Source organism: Ursus americanus, chromosome 4, assembly GCF_024610735.1.
Source record: "Ursus americanus isolate L20-20 chromosome 4, mUrsAme1.1.p, whole genome shotgun sequence".
Lineage (NCBI taxonomy): Eukaryota > Metazoa > Chordata > Mammalia > Carnivora > Ursidae > Ursus > Ursus americanus.
In genome coordinates, this window is record NC_142130.1 from 96,671,684 (window position 1) to 96,689,229 (window position 17,546).

Here is a 17,546-nt window from a genome sequence, read left to right on the forward strand (position 1 = left end):
AAACCGGCGGCCCAACCCCTCCGTCCTCCTATCTTCCTACCCCAGGCCCGTTGCAGGTGCGGAGGGAGGGGTGGCACAGGGTTCCTGGTTTACATCGTAAGCTCGTCTTTCCCGTCAATGTCAGTGGCAATGTTTAAAGGCACTTTGGGGGGCGCCTGGGGGGTGTGGTTGGTTAAGCAACCGACTGACTCTTGGTTTTGGCTCAAGTCACGATCTCAGGGTCATGAGATCGAGCCATCGGGCTCTGTGCTGGGCGGGAAGTCTGCCTGAGGTCCCCTCTCTCCCCCTCTGCCCCTCCTCCCTGCTCTCTCTCAATAAATCTTCAAAAAAAATTAAAGGCCCTTCTGGTGGGATTTTCATGTATGTTTTAATAAAGGAGCTTTCACAGGAAAAGGGGATTCTAATCTTGGTTAAGAAATACAAAATAAAACGTTTGCCACATTCCCTCCCTTCAGATACCGTGGAGATTACCCAACAATTTCAACTTTTGACCAAACTCAGGCGGAAAAGCTTAAGTACTGCTACTGACGAACGGGAGGGTGGCGACAAAGGAACGTAAACAAAGCGTCCTGGATCGCCAACTCAGAACTGCCACCAATTCACGCCACACCACCTCCTTGTCGCCACACAAGCACGAACTGTTTCAACAGAGACCCGCAGAACTCATGTCCCACTGTTAGCGTCACTTTTTTCACGTAGGGGCGCCCGGGGGGCTGTTGGTGAAGCGTCTGCCTTCGGCTTGGCTCATGATCCCGGGGTCCTGGGATCGAGTCTTGTGTGGGGCTCCCTGCTCAGCAGAGACCCTGTTTCTCCCTCTCCTGCTCCCCTTGCTTATGCTCTTTCGACAAATAAAAATGTTAAAAAAATTTCATTCCATAAAAATGGACGTTCGTGAAAAAACAAAAGGAACCCAGCCCCGGTCAAGCAAGCAGGACTTCCTCCCACAGAGCCGCCCTGCTCGCGGTCGCTGGGGCCAGGGGCGGCTCCTCGCACGCCAAGCGCAGGACCCGGACTGCCACCCGGCTCGCTGAGCAGACGGCTCTCAGCCCCCGATCGCCGAGCAGCAGGCTGGCGTGTGGGGGGCGCCCAGGGCCGTCGCAGTCGCAGTCCCATGAGAGGCGGCCTCCTCTGACGAGGAAGTGCCCCCGGCCGAGGCGTGCGCGGGCCTGGACCAGGTGGACAGCAGTCACCGTGACACCGCAGCACACGGACCGCGTCGTCACGACGAAGCTGGTTCAGGGACGGTGACAGGGCGTCCATGTGGACGTCCCTGCAGCTGTCCAGGGCCGAGCCAGCAGCTATGACGACACAAGGACGCGGGACCGGTGGCTCTCGTGCAGCTGCAGGCACAGCCCGGTTTTAGGCACCGCCCCTGCTTCATGGCTGCACGGAGGCTCTGCGTGCAGACTAGGAAACTCCCAGTTCGAGAGGTGGGACACGGACAGGGCCGCCAACGGCATGTGACCACAACACGGCTCCTGTAAGCGCCCGCACGGCCCCCGGGGCACATCCAAGCACCCGAGCCGGCAGTCAGCGCAGGGACTGCGGGTCCCCGGGCCCCCCCCAAGCCTCGGAGGAGAAATGCTGGGTTGCTCGTTAACGTGCAGGTAACTGGTAACAGGTCTGACCGTTCCGCAGGCGAATTTTCCCTTAGCGGGCGGGCGGGTTTTATGTTTGAAACCGTGGCTTCGTTTACACCCGAGTCACGGATGGATATGAACCTTCGCCTCCGGGACTGACGCCGTGCAGAGCTGCAAAGGGAGAGACTGTCCACAAGAAAGAAGTTACACCAAAAGTACTGTATCACTACAAATTTTATTCAGAAACCCATCTTTGTTTTTTTTTATTGTTTTTTAAAAAAAATTCCCGTTATGAACTGGTTTGGTCAATCAACTACAACACTGTCTAGCAGACATACGGTAAAAACGGCATGGCTCAGAATCGCCCAGATCTTTCACGGTCTCTCGACCGCCTCCTGTCACGCTCCCGTCCCCCACCGCCGCCGCCGCCACCGCCGCCGCCACCACGACCACGGTCTCTAGACCGAGAGCGACGCTCCCGAGACCGGGACCTCGATCTATGCCTGCAACCAAGGAAAAGAAACAGAACTGTGGCATCCGAAACAAAGCACGCCTCAAAGCCCCATGATGACGGACCCTCCTGAATATGGTATCCCGTCGAGCGGACGGCGTAGGGAACTGCACACCCGCACTGTAGACGCGCCCCCGTGTCAGGGGAACAGGGGCTCCGCAGGATCGCGAGGCAGGTCACCCTCCATGGCCTGCGCACCCGGGTGCCAGCTCCAAGGGTCAGGGAACACTGAACCGCCACAGGATCCCGGACACGCACAGCCTCTCCCCCCAGCGCCCTCTCTCACACACACACACCCTCCTGCCAGGGGCGTGGAGGGCAGGGCTCCTCTCCTCCTGTGCTTTGTTGACAAGGGAACAATCACCCACACTGTGTGCACCTCTCGGTCCACGTTTGAGAGGACGGGGGCGAGAACCCCGGGGTCAGAATGCAAGCCAGGCAGAAGGGACCCTCTCCCGACATCCAGGCTCGGGCTCTGCTCTGTGGTCCCACAAGCTGCACTTCAACGCCAGGCCCAGACACACGGCACTGTGCCCGACTCTGCCCGTGCTCCCTCCCCCACAGCAAACCAACACCACCAGGCGCCCCCAAAGGAAACCCACAGCACGTGAAGGGAATAAAAGCCCGCGCTACGAACCCACTCTTCCCGCTCACCTGTCCCCTCGCTCACGTACGAAGGGTTCACAGGACGACGTGTGTGGGGGATACTCTTTAAAGAGTACATTTCGTGCCCTGAAATACATACTACATCCCAAACAGTGACTGCCACGCCTGGGCCACGCTCCACCCAAGGAACTACTCTGCACACCGGAAAGCGTCGGTAAAGGGCGGCAAGTACTCACTTCTTGCGCCGGCGCCCGTACAGCTCCCGCCGCAGCTCTCTGGAAATGGGCTTCAGGTGCATGAAGTTGCAGAAGCCGCCCCGCGTGCACTCCCTGCAGGGAAGCAGAGCCCACATGCCGCACGCCGCTCCCCTCCAGCACCCCCCACCCCGCGGGCCGCACCTACCCCATCACCTACCCCATCTCGTACTGGCGGCAGCACGCCTCTCGGAAGTCGGTCACCGGGGAGAGCTCCGCGTGGATCGGCTGCCCGTTAAACCAGCGGTTGTTCAAGTCGATCACGGCCTTTTCCGCGTCTTCCTCACGGCGAAACTGCGAAGATTAAGCGGAGATGCCTGTGGCCCGCGCTTCCCCAGACAGGCCTCCTCTCACCGATCCAAACATACGGTGTGTGTTCGCGGGGTAAGACAGAGCGAAGTGATGTCGCACAGCAAATTAAAAAACAGACCATCCTAGATACACGCGGCCTTGGCTTTCCAACTCAGCTGGTTAAAAGAGCAGATGCAATCATCTGTGTAGGCCGCGGAGGTTTAAAAAAACGGGAAGAAGAAACCACACACGCAAACCAACTTCTCCTGCACCTAGACAGCCCATCAGCAACAGCTACGGAGACTCCGACACAGAAGAAAAGAGGCCGATGACCATGGTGTCCCGTCCGTCCCTCCCGCACCCACAGGCCACTGCCGTGCCCGGGCTCTGGCCAGCCAACAACTGAGCGCATTAAAATCCACGACTGGCAGTGAGTGCTCAGAACCTCCAAGTTCACAGCTAAAATCCAAAGGCAAGCGGTCTTCGCTCCTCAGTTGGCATCAGTCAAGAGACACAACTCCCCCCACCTACCACGCTCTTCTCACCTTGACGTACACGTTCCCCACTAGGTGGTCTCCAAGGTTATCGCAGACGTTCATCTCCTCCACTTCCCCGTACTTCTCCTCCATCTCTGTAAAAACCTCCTGCGGGGAGGACATGAGTTTGAGGCTCACGATATGTTAAACATACAGGAGTAATGAACAGAACTCCTGTTTATCTATTAATGAGAAAAAAAACTTAATTCCTCCCAAACAGACAGAGAAGGCGAACAGTCTACCACTTTCAAATAGCATCTCACCTCAAAAAATTCATCATAGTGTTCCTGCATCTCGACGTCACTCACAGCGCCTACAAACAACAGAGATCTTGCTGGTTAGAGCGGGACCCTTAACCGAGAGAACGCTGCGTTTAACTCACACTGCTACAGTGACACACATGAGATTATCTAGAGAGGAGACACCAGAGCCGCGTACTACTGGAGCACTGAAAATACTGCGTGACAGCCAACTGTTACAGTTTTAAAGGGTGGTGAGGTTTTTAAATGCCCCTTAGGACAGTCTCGATTCTGGCTATTGAAATCACAACGAGTTTTAATCAGCATCAAAGGGCCATGTTTTCAGAAAAAGTGTAAGGAAAAAGTTTTACCCTCAAGAAATTTTTTAAATGAAAATTTTCTTCCTTTTACAATTTAAAATAGAGGCCAAGGAATCACACTGATTTTTTCCTCTTTATTAGGCTAAAATAAAAGTTGAAATCAGGGTAAGTAAGAGCTAACGATCCTGACTAATTTCTTTTACAGATTAGCAGCCATACATGCTATTATAAAATTCTTTCTGATGCGATTAAAACCCAAATGACCGTAAATAAAGTCTCAGTAGGATAATTACCAAGTTCAATTACAGTACTTCGAATGCCTCTGAATAAAGGGAAAGTTACAATGCTTTGCTGAAGGAAGCATTCTTATTTTATATTCCGGAACTATTTCCATCAAGTTTATTCTTCATAATTCACATGCACTAAGTGAAATCACGTCCGCTGTGTGGATACTTTTTCAAATTTACATTCTATCCTCATTATCATTCTACCAAATGTTACCGTTCAAATTCTAGAATTCTCTTAACCTAAATCTGAGACATCACCAAGCTGGCAGGTCAATAAACCAGTGTTCCACACAGCTAGATCAGGGAGCCTACAAAGCCTGAGTGGCTTCAAGGCTGGGCCAGCTTAATGTTCACTCGTCCCCTTCCACGACCACACTCCTGGCCTCATCTGGCGTCCCCCACTGAGGGCGCTGGAGCCGAGGCGCTCAGCTCTATCCGCTGGGCTACCCCAGAGTGGTTTCCTACCTCTCTGGAAAACCTCTTTAAGGACAAGAACTTTAATAATCTTTTGATTCTGAGACTGGTTTTATTTTCTAACGCATGGAAGGGGGAAGTGGGGGGGGGATTCCTGCATTTTTGCTATTTTTGAATTTCCAGGAATCCAGCTTGCTTTAGAACTCAAACCCTCTTGAATGCATTAGGCAACAACTACTCCTCTTGATGGCCCAGTTCAGTTTAAAAGCTAGTGTGAACATAACCCCCTTCCCTGTAGAAATCAAGCTCTAAATAGCAGAAAAGCTAGTCGGGAGAAGAGAAGCCTATTCCAAAGGGCAGATCTTAATGTTTACATTCCCTTCTCACATCAGAAAAAAATGAGGAGAAAAGACATTTGCACGCTCAAAGTGCTGGCAGTGCTGAGAATCGGGCTCTGGTGGTGGTTCAAACACTGTCGTACTCACGGTATTTCTATTCTCTCACTGGAGAATAGTACTGTTACTGTATCTTAGTAACTTCTTCAAAGTTCAATTTGAAAATGCTCCATAGTGGGCCTATTTTGTCTTCTATAATCGGCTTAAAAATGTTCAGTCAACCAAATGACTTGAGCAGGACAGAGATGAGTGATTAAGAAACTGGTCAACTGCAAAGTCATCTACTGACTCAATAGTATAGACCACCACCTGAAAACACCCAGTGTTCTCACAGAAACATTCTTAAACTGAGATTCATGCTTCTACAGACGAAAGGGTGTGTTAGGAAGTTGTAAATTTAGGGAACTGATGAAGCCGGCTGGAATTTACTCGAAGGGTCTGTTGCAGGTTCATCAGCTTAAACGGATTTTCTTCCTAAATTGAAGAATCAGGATTTCATTTAATCTGTAGACTCTGGACCCCATAATCAGAATATCTGGCACAGCTAAACTCTGTTCTGTAGCATGCGCACAACAAGAGCACTGTGAATCGCAGGTAGACACGAAGAAAACTAATCCAACACTGTTTGGTCAACGAAGCATCCGCAGTCCCCAGGTAAACGATCAGGGCAAAGAATGATTAATCGCTGTTACTCAAATCATCAACCTCTCGCTCGTCTCCCCCCAGGGCAGGGTTGTTACGAAAGTTACTTAATAACTCCGCATATAAGCATTTCCCTTCACCTACCGATCTTGTTTCTTTAAAAAAACAAAGCAAAACCAAGAATTTTAAAACAAGGGCTACCAAGTAAGTCCTGTTATCGTCAGACTCAGGGAAATAAATGATCTGCTACCAGGTCAGTATCAGCGTGGAGAAACAGTGTCTTGGCAGGAAAACCTCACAAGCCCGCCCCCCACCCCCAGACCCGCGCACTCACAGATGCACAACTGGGAGGCACCCCCGTCTGGGGCGGCCCGAGTGGGCAGTGCTGCTGGGACCATTCCACTCAGTGTAGATCGCCCTAAAAGCTGAGGGGTAGCAGGCCAAGGGTGTGTGGGACTCAGGTCTGTGGCTATCCAAGGGCAGCTGTGGACAGCACCTTCTATGAATTTTTGCAGCTTCGAAACAAACTGGTGAATGAGCAGCCGTTTGGTCTGGCCCCTTGATTTTAACAGGAGTCCAGGATGTTTGTTCAATTTACCCAGATGACTACACTGATTCCACGGCTCAAGAGCCATAAAATTTAAATGTTAGTTTTCTGAAATTTCCAGTGATACTAATATGGATCCTGTTCTCAAAAACCTACCCCTCAGGAAACACAACGTTCATAACTTAGATTTACTGTTTCCCGACACAGGAAGAAATGGGCCGTGTCTACTAAATGCCCACTTTAGCCCTGTTTCCCCGCCAAGCACACCTTCTCTTCCCCACACGCAGTAAGCCAGCTCCTGCAGCTGCAGAGAGCCACAGGAAGGACTCTGATCAACGACTGAGTTGGCATCGGGCTGGTGTTGAGGAAAACTCAGGGGAGTCCGTGCAACTCGGAGGACCCTCATTTGGGAAACACTCTCAGAACAATGCTCTCACAATTAAAGCATAAGCTCCAGAGGGGTGTTTAAGAAAAGGTCTAATTAGAAATAAAACCTCAAAAATAATTTCAGAACAATCTGTTTCTTAACGGGAGAGAAACTTTCAAATACTGTTGCTCTTAAAAGGGGGAGAACATAACTGCGTATTTAATTCCAAGCACATTCTCCCCCAGGATGACGGTCAAGGTAATGGCAGAGCAGCAGCACTGAGCTGCGGGGCAGGGAGGGCACCCTTTCCGGTCATTTTTCAGTTCTTAAGGAAGTGGGCAGGAGTTCCAATCTTGGAGGCTTCATGGAGGCAGCGGGACAAAGCTCTCGGCACCTCTAGTGAAAGGCCGTCCTTGACACTACAGCGGCAGACCAGGTGGAGCGGACACTGAGCTCTGACGCGCAAGCCCAGGGAACCAGGGAAGGAACTTGTATGAACTTACAGCGCAAACCGTCAGCAGACTGGGAAGAGTTTTGAGGGTTACGGTAAATGTTCAAGAGGGCAATGGTCTGAAATACAAAACGCAACAACTTTATATTATGGAAAATTAAATTTAAACACTTAACCGGTTTCCTGTGGCGATCACTTCAGTCAAGACTCAGTGCTGAAAAAAGAGCAAGTTATTTTCTTTCGAAGCAGAGATGTTTTCTCTTAGCTGGTGGCTGTCCTGGACACCCTAACACTGCAACGTCACAGAGATCCCATGATATGCGGATATTGTATTTCTGTTCACGGGACGCAGAGATTCCCCACTGCCAAGTTCTAATCCAGGTAAGAATGCAAGCAACTTGGCAGGTTACTACCAAAATGGTCTTCGGTATTACAGAAAACTTCACGGGCTGAGAAAATGCCCGCATCAGCTGATGACAAAAACCACGGGAGCAGAGAAATACAATAATTACATATCATGAAATCTCCACTTCCTAGAGGAAAAATTGTAATGGTGAAATAAAACCCACACTTATTGGGCAACTTACCTTATTGATTCCTAAATATTCCTAAGAGTCGTAACTTTACAGAAAGAACTTAACAAAGGCCAGGGGTTCAGGCACTGGAAAAACCAGTGATTGGCTGGTAGCTGTCAAGTGTCACATGGAGAGACCCCCTCCCTCTCGTTAACAAACGTCAACTCAGGGAAGAGGCCTCCCCAGTGCCCTTGCCGAGGACCGCCTCCCGAACGTGGCCAAGTATCAGGTTCTTGCTGTAGGTACCAAGGCCTTCCAGCACCTTGTCCTGTTTGCAACAGCTCTATGTCAGCAGCTCAGAAGCCAACATTCTTTGTCTCAATTAAGAGTGGGCTCTTTAACACCATTGTTTTAAAAAAATTTCTCCAACTGTGGGACTTACAGTGTGAGCCGTCAGCCGTCTGTGCACTGTTTTGGGGATTACGATAGATGTTTTGAATCAAGATGGTCTGCGGGGAAAAAAAAATAAAAAGGGGAATTCTACTGGCTGCTGTGCATGTATCAGACAATTGCAAAGAGACAACTTGTTTGCAAATGGCTCAACGCTTGCTTGTTTGTTTCCCACAAGTCAGACACTTGTCCTCTGAAGAGCACACCCAAACCATCATATTATGAAAACAGAGTGTGAGCAGTGACTTAGGTCAAGTCAGCCAGCAACCAAGAAGAAACTGTAGCCGTTATTCTTAGTCCCACGTTTTTCAAGTGTTTTAGTGCGAAATAAGTAATAGCACGCTAACATTTTCTTATATTTCAAGCTAGCAGACACTAAGATGTCAAAAAATTCACATGATAATCATATTCCCCACACAAAATTATGTTTTTTAAAACCAAATGCGTCAGTCAACTGTATGCAGTCCATCAAGCTGTCTGGTCTCACAGGAAACAGGCGCACCAAATGGGTGTCCTGACTGTCACGGACACTTATACACATTCCTGTTTGCTTGGTGGGACCTCTGTTTACATAATACAATAGCTTAAACATCTGTTCTTTTCCGATCCTTCTTTTAAGGGAAAAAAAATCCTTTTAGCCCTTGTGCTTTAAACTGGATCAGGCAGACTTGAAACCTTACATTGTACCGTTCTTCTTAAAATCAAGTTGTCTGAAAAAACAAACCATGTTTAAGTTAGTAGGCTAATATATTACATGAATCTTAATGTCCACATCACTGCAAGAAGCTTAAAAAGAAACCCACACTGAGCTTATAAGCTGAACAAATAAACTGCATGATTTAGAAAAATAAATGTTCAGTCTCAACAACACAGGTCCAAAGCAGTTTTGTGAGTGGTTTTACAAAAGCAGCCATCCCACTTCGAGCTACACGTAAAGGAGGAAGTAGTGTGGGCACATCCCAGAGGTCTGCCTGGGGAAACCCACCGGGGAGGAACATCCAACAGCCAGACCACGCACACGCACGCACACACACGCAGACCCTTCTTGCAGGGCCGGCATCTTCCCTGAGCCATCAAGTCCCGCCCCAGGTCAACTGATCTCGGCCTCGGATAGTTCCCAAAGCTGACTTGAGTCAGTTTTCAACCGGAACCACCAGCATGTGTAACACTCTGACAGAGAGCTAGACTGAGCCCAATTATTCAACAAGAAATTCATTTTAGGTCTCACTCAGGTCATCTGGCGGTGGCTGTTTAGTGAAGGAAACTTCACTCAAAGGGGGCAATGCAGTTCCATTACCATCGGGGGAGGCCAGGATTGCCTGAAACCAACCAACCAACCAACCAAGCCAATCAAAACGAGAGGCTCAGCCAGACACACACCCTGACCCCACCAAACATTAATGGAATCACTACCTCTTGTGACCCAGGGCACCCAAAGTAACTTCACAGTAACATCTGACATAACCAGTGATTCAGAGAGAAAATAAACCAAGTGTCTCTGGATAGCTTAAAGAAAACTCTGCTTCCAGGATCACTTCCCTCTCAGCCCAACACCTGGCACATCTATAAGTAACCTCCCCAAATCAAGAAACTCGGTGGACCCTTCAGACGTTTGGTTACTGCCTAATCTATGATCACCGGCTTAGAAGGGAAGATTTAGTTCATAAATCAATGCGCTTAAAAAAAATTGGTTTGGTTACTGCCTAATCTATGATCACCGGCTTAGAAGGGAAGATTTAGTTCATAAATCAATGCGCTTAAAAAAAATTGCAGTAAACAAAGTTTAAAGCAAGATCTCTGATATTCTGAAATTCAAAGAGGCACACATTCGTAAGTTAAGACAGTTCTTGTTATACCAACCACACCATTATCAGAATAATGAGGGAAAGGAAGCCATCACCCCCCCCCCTTCTAAAAACACATTACGTTGTGGGATTTTCTAGGGCCTTAAATTAGAAAATACAAATGTCTCTTTCTTACAGCAACTGGCTGCTTTTCCTAAATACTTATAGGAAAACGCAAATATCCATTCTGCCTGAATGGATTCTGTCTGAAGTTTATAACATGCGAACAGAACAATGTGAGCTCAAAGGCAGAGGCCGGCAGCTCTCAGAGGCTACATACAACAGTTAACCATAGTTCAGAGGACGCTCGCTCAGACTTCACTGTCAGTTGGAAGTAGCTCAAAAGCCCTCTATCTGGAAAGACTATAGTTTTTCAAATTCCAGATGTTCAGATAAACACGGGGAGAAGTTTTCTGTTCCTCTTACAGGTGCTTTCTCCCTTTAACTCTTCAGCGCTCACGTGCAGGGGGCAAACCCTTGCCTGTTCTTCAATTAACAAACAAGACCTACCAAAAATCACAATTTCTGATTGATCTGAACTCACAGCGGACCTAAGCCCAAGCTACAGGCAGAACCTCTCAACTAGCCGAACAGACTGGCTACAAATAACTGAAGGTAAATGCCCATCTTCTAATGTTAAGTTTCATTTTTAATGTTTCTATGACATGATGTCATTGCTGTCCCCTCGCCTGGGGGTCTGAAAGAGGGGGCGCACCCAGGGCTACTGGAGAAGCCCTGAGCACGTGGCAAGCTGGCTCTGCTGAGAATGGCACCAGGACCTCCTGTAGGGGGCTCTGTCCGGCTCCACGGCCTGGAGAAAGCAAAGCCCAGCTGGCCTCTACTGGTGCTTGGAAAACAAGCCGAGTCCATGCTGGTGCGGCGGCCCCGCTGGACCCACGGCTATGAGAGGGGCAGAAGGGGTGGCAAGGCGGCAGAGACCAGTCACAGCCAACACGCAAACACTAATCACTTCTTTGTAAAAAGCTTCTCTAACGGTGAGAGCAGGGACCTGTGTCACAGACCTTCCCCTGGGGTGGTTCACCTGCCTCACTATCATTTAAACAGAAGAACAAACTCACGAACACAAATGGAGAATAAAACTACTTGAGAAAAAAATGTCCTACGTAATACATGGAAATTATTAACTGCCTCTGTAAAGTACATGAAGTTTTGATAATTCACATGAAAACAGAAAAAAGAAAGGAAAAACAAACAAACCTGGCTAAAGGTCGGTTTATTGTGCAACCGAGAGCATCTGTCTCCATGACGACATGCTCCAATTTTGAAATAAAATGAACAGTTGACTCTGTAAGGGAAAAATGAGAGCTGATTATTTTGCGAGGAAGACACCAGACACATGCAAATACATCAACACCACGATATATGCTACCAAACTACTTCTCTTTCGCTTCACGAAAACACAGCCGTGCGGGTTTCTGGGGTAGCAGGTACCTCCACATTCCCGGCAGCGTTTCAGGCGATTTCGCTTTAATCTGCCCCAACAAACACGCTACTGTCAATGAAGAGTGCTCTAATTCCACCCTGGGCCCTCGTCCGTGTCCACTCCACTCTCAGCTACCTGCTCTGCTCTATCGTTTTTTCTTAAATGAAATATGTAGTTTAAAACTAAATTTAATTTAAAAACATATCTGTCCTGTAGTGTTCAATGATGAAATTCTCTCTTGAGGACACCAATACAGCACAGTGAGGGTTAAGATCCCGACTCTGCCACTAGCTGCCTGGGCCTGGGCAAGGCACCCCACCTCTCCTGGTCCCACGAGCCATCTGTAAAACGAGGAAAATGCCAAGCTGGCTTTGTTCCAAGAATCAGAGATAGCGTGTGCGCTTCATACTAGCACTCGTTAAATGCAATCATTATCTAACAAAGTCCATGTTCTCTCGTTCATGACGCCAGACCAACAGGAAATTTCCAAACACAGGTCTGAAGTAAGCAAGCCAGTCTCCTGGTTTCAATACACTGAGAACAAGCTACTGGGGAACTCATCCGCCTGTTCCTACATAAGGCCACCTTCTGTCAGTATCGCAAAGCTCTCCCTTACTACTGTTCAAATGCTTGGATGATCCAGATCAAATCAAAACGAACAATCCAGCCATTGTGACAGCAATGTCAGGTGGCTCAGACCTGTGATGAATTATGAAATTTTATTGGATGGGCCCCATCCAAAGTCAGACTTGCAGAGGTGGGAGGGTTACTATAGATTCAATTTTTTAGCAAGTGCCCTATGTTCAGACAGCCAATCCAGAGTTAGAATCAAAGGGCCTCAACAAAATTTGATGGTTCACAAATATCAATTAGCCACTGATTTATTATGAGGTAGCAATAAATGTGGAAAAGTCTGAATTTATCAGGGGAGGAAAATGATTACTATACATATTTGCAAAACTCATCTTGTAAGTCTTACTTTACATAATTTAAGTTAAATATATAACTTACATCCTCAGAAAGTCACCTGAAAACGAAGAGCTTATTTTAAGAATACCTCAGAATGGGCAACACCCCCACCTGAACAATACCCAACTATTCCCTATAATTAAAACAATCTTTGTTCCTGTACTTCCAGAGATGCCTTTCCTTTCATAATGCTCAGTTAGAGTTTAGTACATTAGTCAAAACTTTCCTAGTAATAAACTTCTAGTGATCCACTTATTAAACTACTAAAATAAAAGAGAGAGAAAATAAAAACTGTGATCCACTATCACAGAGAGGATATTAGAGAACTAACCTTTGCTTCAATTTAGATAATGTCCATAACTTCAAATGTAGGACTAGCTAAATCTTTTTAACTGGTACACACCTACATTTTACTTCTAGCTTGAAAAGAAAATAGCAGGAATCATCATCTTCATTTTTTAGGAGTTGATACTGTCTCCTGGAAATTAAAACCCCACAAGTCCCCCTGAAATGAGACTATGAGTAACTTAGATTAAAAAATCCTGTTTCCTGAATTAAAGCCATGCCTTTTACGATACGGCTCTAACAGGCTGAAATGTGGTTACTGACAACAGGAATACAAAAAGATGACTGGAATAAACTTCTAAGCTAAAAGTTTTGCAGAGCACAGCGAAGGCACCACCCAAACTAGCTTTTTACAAGAGTAAGGAAGAAAACTCCATCGAATAGAAGTCATGGCCCACACTACTACAAGCTCAAGAATGAAATTAATGATGCAACTTCTTAAGTCTGCACTTGGAGAAGGCTCTTTTTCCAGCAGAGCTGGCCCATTCATTTAGGATGATGTTTCCAGGTAAGTTTCCCCAATGCCTCCGAGGAGCCTCTTCCACAGCACTTAGCAGCTTCCGAGCCTTTTACTTTAATTATCCTGTATGCAACAAGCACCCCCTCCCCTCCAGTTCCTTGAGATCACGATCCAAATTTTGTTCAAGTCAGCAGAGTCTGACTTAGGGTTGACAACAATGTTTCTGGAGTGACTATGACTGATGATTGTGTCTTGTGGTTTTGCTACTAAAAAACATAACCCCCTCTTCCAAACAAAAGAAGAGGTTTTACAAGATAGACTGCATCCCGGAAAATAGAAACAATGTAAAGTGTCTAAGGGGTGCCTGGCTGGCTCTGTCTGTAGAGCAGTGCCCAACTCCTGATTTCAGGGTTGAGTTCCAGCCCCACGTTGGATGTAGAGATTACTTAAAAATAAAATCTTTAAGAAATAATAATAATAAAAAAACCCACAGTGTTTGAAAGTGGTATTAAAACATTACCTATGACAAACCCAGGGCTTTATCATTAAGAACACATATTAACATAAGCCTTGCATAGCCCGGAAGAACCCCAACATGGTAACTACTTATCCAAAAAGTAGATTTAGCCAGAACTTAGTCTTCAGGTTTTCAACGTAAGAATTATGCTCCTAAATGAAGACATTCTCTTTAACCTGAACTTCCGCCAACGCACTGGGAATTAAAACGTCCCAAAGCGGCAATCAAAATCAGAATTTTTCGCTTTTAATTTAACAACTGGGTATGGAAGGCATGCAACCTTAAAAGGGGGGGGGGGAGAATCACGATTCTTTCTTTACTGGAATTACATCTCCGAGTCCGTTAAAAGCAGGTTATGTCTTTTATGTGAACCGAGTTCATCACAACACTTCTTCACATCAAACGTCCTCACGACCCGCCCGATGGTCGCTTCAACCCGCCGAGAGGCTCGGTAAGTGGATACAACCCCAAACATCGGCGCCCCAAGTTACCGAACGCTTTCACACGGGCGAGCTTCAGACCACTTGCCCGACACCTTTAAGGCTGAAGCAGAGGAAAGGGGTTAACGTTGACAACTTCAGCACAACTCGAGACGGCTCGGAGCCGGGGGCGCGGGGCACGGGTCGCCAATAGACGGGACAGCCCGCGGGCCTCCGAGCAGCCTCCGGCGAGAGGCTGCGCCGCCCGAGCGGAAGCCCGCCGCCCGCCCGCCCGCCCGAGCGAGCGCCCACGAGGCGGCGGCGCGCGGCTCCCGAGGCCGGAAGGGCCGCCGCGCCCCTCCCCCCGCCCGCCCGGGCCTCCCGCCGCCGCCTGCGCCCCGCCGCCGCGCCCGCGCGCGCCCCACCCGTCTACCCGGCCCGGAGCCCCAGCGGGCGGCTCTCACTCACTTGTCTTTCTCGGTGCCGAAAATGGAGGCCAAGTACTCCGCCATTTCCCACCCGCCGCCGCCGCCGCCACCACTGCCGACGCCGCCGACCCTGCCCGACGCCCGCGGGAGACGTCACCCGGACGCGACGACGCTCGCCCCTCCCCGACGGCGTATCGGCGCTGCCCAATCGGACGAGGCGTTGTCTGCGTGTGGGCGGGGCTTGCCGCGCGCGCGCGGGAGGCACCGCCCCTTCGGCCCGGGAGCCCGCGCACCGCCCGCTGGCGCCCCCTGCCGGCGCCCGCGCTTTCTGCGCAGCCGCCCCGTTCCCCCTCCGCCCGGGAGCCCGCGCTCTCCGCTGCCGCCGCCCCGCCCCCCGCCGGGTCGAGGCCCGCGGTCCGGACCCCTCTCTCTTCCGCTCCCGGGCCCGGGAAGCCGAGCACGCAGACGGCGGTCGGGGAGAAGGCGGCCGCGGGCAGTGTCCCGGCGCGCCTGTCTGCGTGGGCGGGTTCCGCGGAGCCGGGAAGTGCAGGCACCCTCCCTGGCCGCACCTTCCCCTCGGGGGAGACCCCCTCCTTTCCTACCCCCTAGGCAGGAATGGAGCCGGGCGGCCCCGGCCGCCGCAGGCCGGGAGGAGCGCCGCGCTGGGGTTCGGCCCCGGGAGAGCCGTACTGGTGCGCAGGGGCCCCGGTGCCCAGGAGGCTCCAGCACCCTGCTGCGCTGGGCCCGGGGCGGCGGGCGGTGGGAGTGCGGGCACGTGGGGTGAGAGCTCACAGAAGTCCTGTCAGACCTAAGGGGACGCTGGGTCCTTTCCCCGGAGCCAGACATTTCCACTGTTTTTAGTTTATTCTTTTGTAATGTAAGAAGATACATATATACATTAGCGGTCCCTCCTTCCTTATCCACTGTTTTCTCCACCTTGCCTTTTTTCCTGTAACCATCCATCCCGGAGACCGGTCCGTGGGAATACGTGGGGATCGGCCTCGCTGCTTTTGCAGCTGCTGGGAGCTCCGCTGTGTGGATGGTGAATGGCTTCATCCACCTGTTGACGGACTTGTGCCTTGTTTCCAGTCTCCGTTTTGCTAGCGCAGTGCTGCAACAAAGAGGACGCAAAGTCCTCTTGCGTGCATCTTTTTGTATTTGGGACAAATGCATTGCACCCCTGCTTTGCGATCCCAGGGCCTTCATAATTAAACAGATGAAGTAATACTAGTTTTATCTGGGATGAAGACTGCACAAAAATGAGTTATCCTGGTGAAATGTTTAATGTTTTGGGGGTCTCCAGTGTGTTAAAATTTGGTATAGAACACATTTGAGAGCGGGTCACCTGTGAAAAAATGATAATCGGATGCTTCAGCCCCAAATGCAGTTGCAAGGAGCCCTGGGTTTCCTTGCAGGCAGTCTGAGAACCACTGTTTAGGTGGGCCCTTGAGGATTTTACACAGGTGGGCTATGAACACATTCATACTTTAGAAAGGCCACTGCTATAGAGATGGTGGTGGTGTATTAGTTTCGCCTCGTTGCTCCAACTATTGCAAATCAGTGGCTTAAAACATGTTAATTATCTCACAGTTGTGTAGGTGCAAATCTGCTGGCCTGGGCAAGGCTGGAATCAAGGGGTCAGTCAGGTGGGCTTTTTGGGGACTCCAGGGAAGAGTGGTTTTCAGGCTTACTCAGGGTGTTGGTAGCATTTAGGTCCATGGGGTCTTAGGATGAATTTCCTGTTTCCCGGCTGGCTGTCCGTCAGATTCTAGACCCTATACCTGCATTCCCGGCCTCATGGTGCCCTTCGGGGACAGTGAGTTGAGTCTCTCTCATGCTTTGGTCTCTCTGCCTCTGCCTCTAGCCAGAGACATCTCTGCATTTAAGGGCTCCGGTTAGTGGGCTGGGCCCAGCGGATGATCCAGGATCCTCTCCCTATTTTAAGGTCTGCAACCTTAACGACACTGGCAGTCTCTTCACGACAGTGCTTTACTTAGTCCTTAGGGGATGAGACTCTTGGGGAGACATTAGAGTCCTGGCTGGATTTGAGGGTACTAAGACCAGAGATGGCAACTGGCTAGAGGGCCAGCTAGGTTAGTGAGAAACGAGGAGCCTGAATTGGGGCTGGGTGGCAGGTGTAGTGGTCATAGTCCTGGGCTGCAAGCCACGGCCTGAATATGGCTGCTGTGACAGGCTGAGCCGTGTCCCTCTGAAACTCATGTTGAAGTCTTGACATATGAATTTCCCTCAAAATATGACTGTGTTTGGTGATGGGGCCTTTACAGAGGTGATTAAGGTAAAATGAGGCCATCAGCATGGGCCCTGATCCAATCTGACTGGTGTCCTCATAAGAAGTTGGGACACAGAGACACCCAGAGGGATGACCACATGAGGACATGGGAGAAGGCCGTGTCTACCATCCCAGGAGAGAGGCCTCTGGAGGAACCAGCCCCATCCCCACCTTGACCTTGGACTTCCAGCCTCCGGAATTGTGATGTAATAAATGTCTGTTGTTTAAGCCATACATTCCTGTTGTTTCAAAGGGGTTTTAAAAGGAAATTGGAAAGGAAATTGGGTAATTCCTCACGTTACCGGGCGATCTGGGAGTCACGCTCTGAGATCTCACCGTGGTGCTGGCCTGGGGAGGAGCCCACCGCCCTGCTCTGGCTGTGCTGTGTTCCCCCTCCGCCCCTCCTCCCCTCCCCCCAGCGACAC

General features: G+C 49.7%; 1 protein-coding gene across 2 annotated transcripts; it reads right to left on the reverse strand.

Annotated features, from left to right (window-relative positions):
• Positions 1-1,796: 1,796 nt before the first annotated feature.
• On the reverse strand, positions 1,797-15,007 carry U2AF1 (U2 small nuclear RNA auxiliary factor 1). Of its 2 annotated transcripts, none has more exons than XM_045774173.1 (8): positions 14,872-15,007; positions 11,468-11,555; positions 7,493-7,559; positions 4,042-4,091; positions 3,788-3,886; positions 3,112-3,245; positions 2,934-3,026; positions 1,797-2,083 (listed from the first exon to the last, which is right to left on the reverse strand). In XM_045774173.1, the coding sequence occupies exons 1-8, from the start codon at positions 14,913-14,915 to the stop codon at positions 1,936-1,938; spliced, it is 723 nt and encodes a 240-aa protein (XP_045630129.1). In that variant the 5' UTR covers positions 14,916-15,007; the 3' UTR covers positions 1,797-1,935. The 2 variants fall into 2 exon arrangements, with proteins under 2 accessions (XP_045630129.1, XP_045630127.1); XM_045774171.2 differs by lacking the exon at positions 7,493-7,559 and adding an exon at positions 8,398-8,464.
• Positions 15,008-17,546: the final 2,539 nt, after the last annotated feature.

Bases quoted from the DNA above. Each gene is read 5' to 3' on its own strand.
- U2AF1 (XM_045774173.1), bottom strand. From the start codon at position 14,915: ATGGCGGAGTACTTGGCCTCCATTTTCGGCACCGAGAAAGACAA. The intron at 11,556-14,871 runs GTGAGTGAGAGC...TTTCCCTTACAG, and splicing joins TTCGGCACCGAGAAAGACAA to AGTCAACTGTTCATTTTATT. The intron at 4,092-7,492 runs GTAAGTTCATAC...TGTTGTTTGTAG, and splicing joins GTCTGCTGACGGTTTGCGCT to GCGCTGTGAGTGACGTCGAG.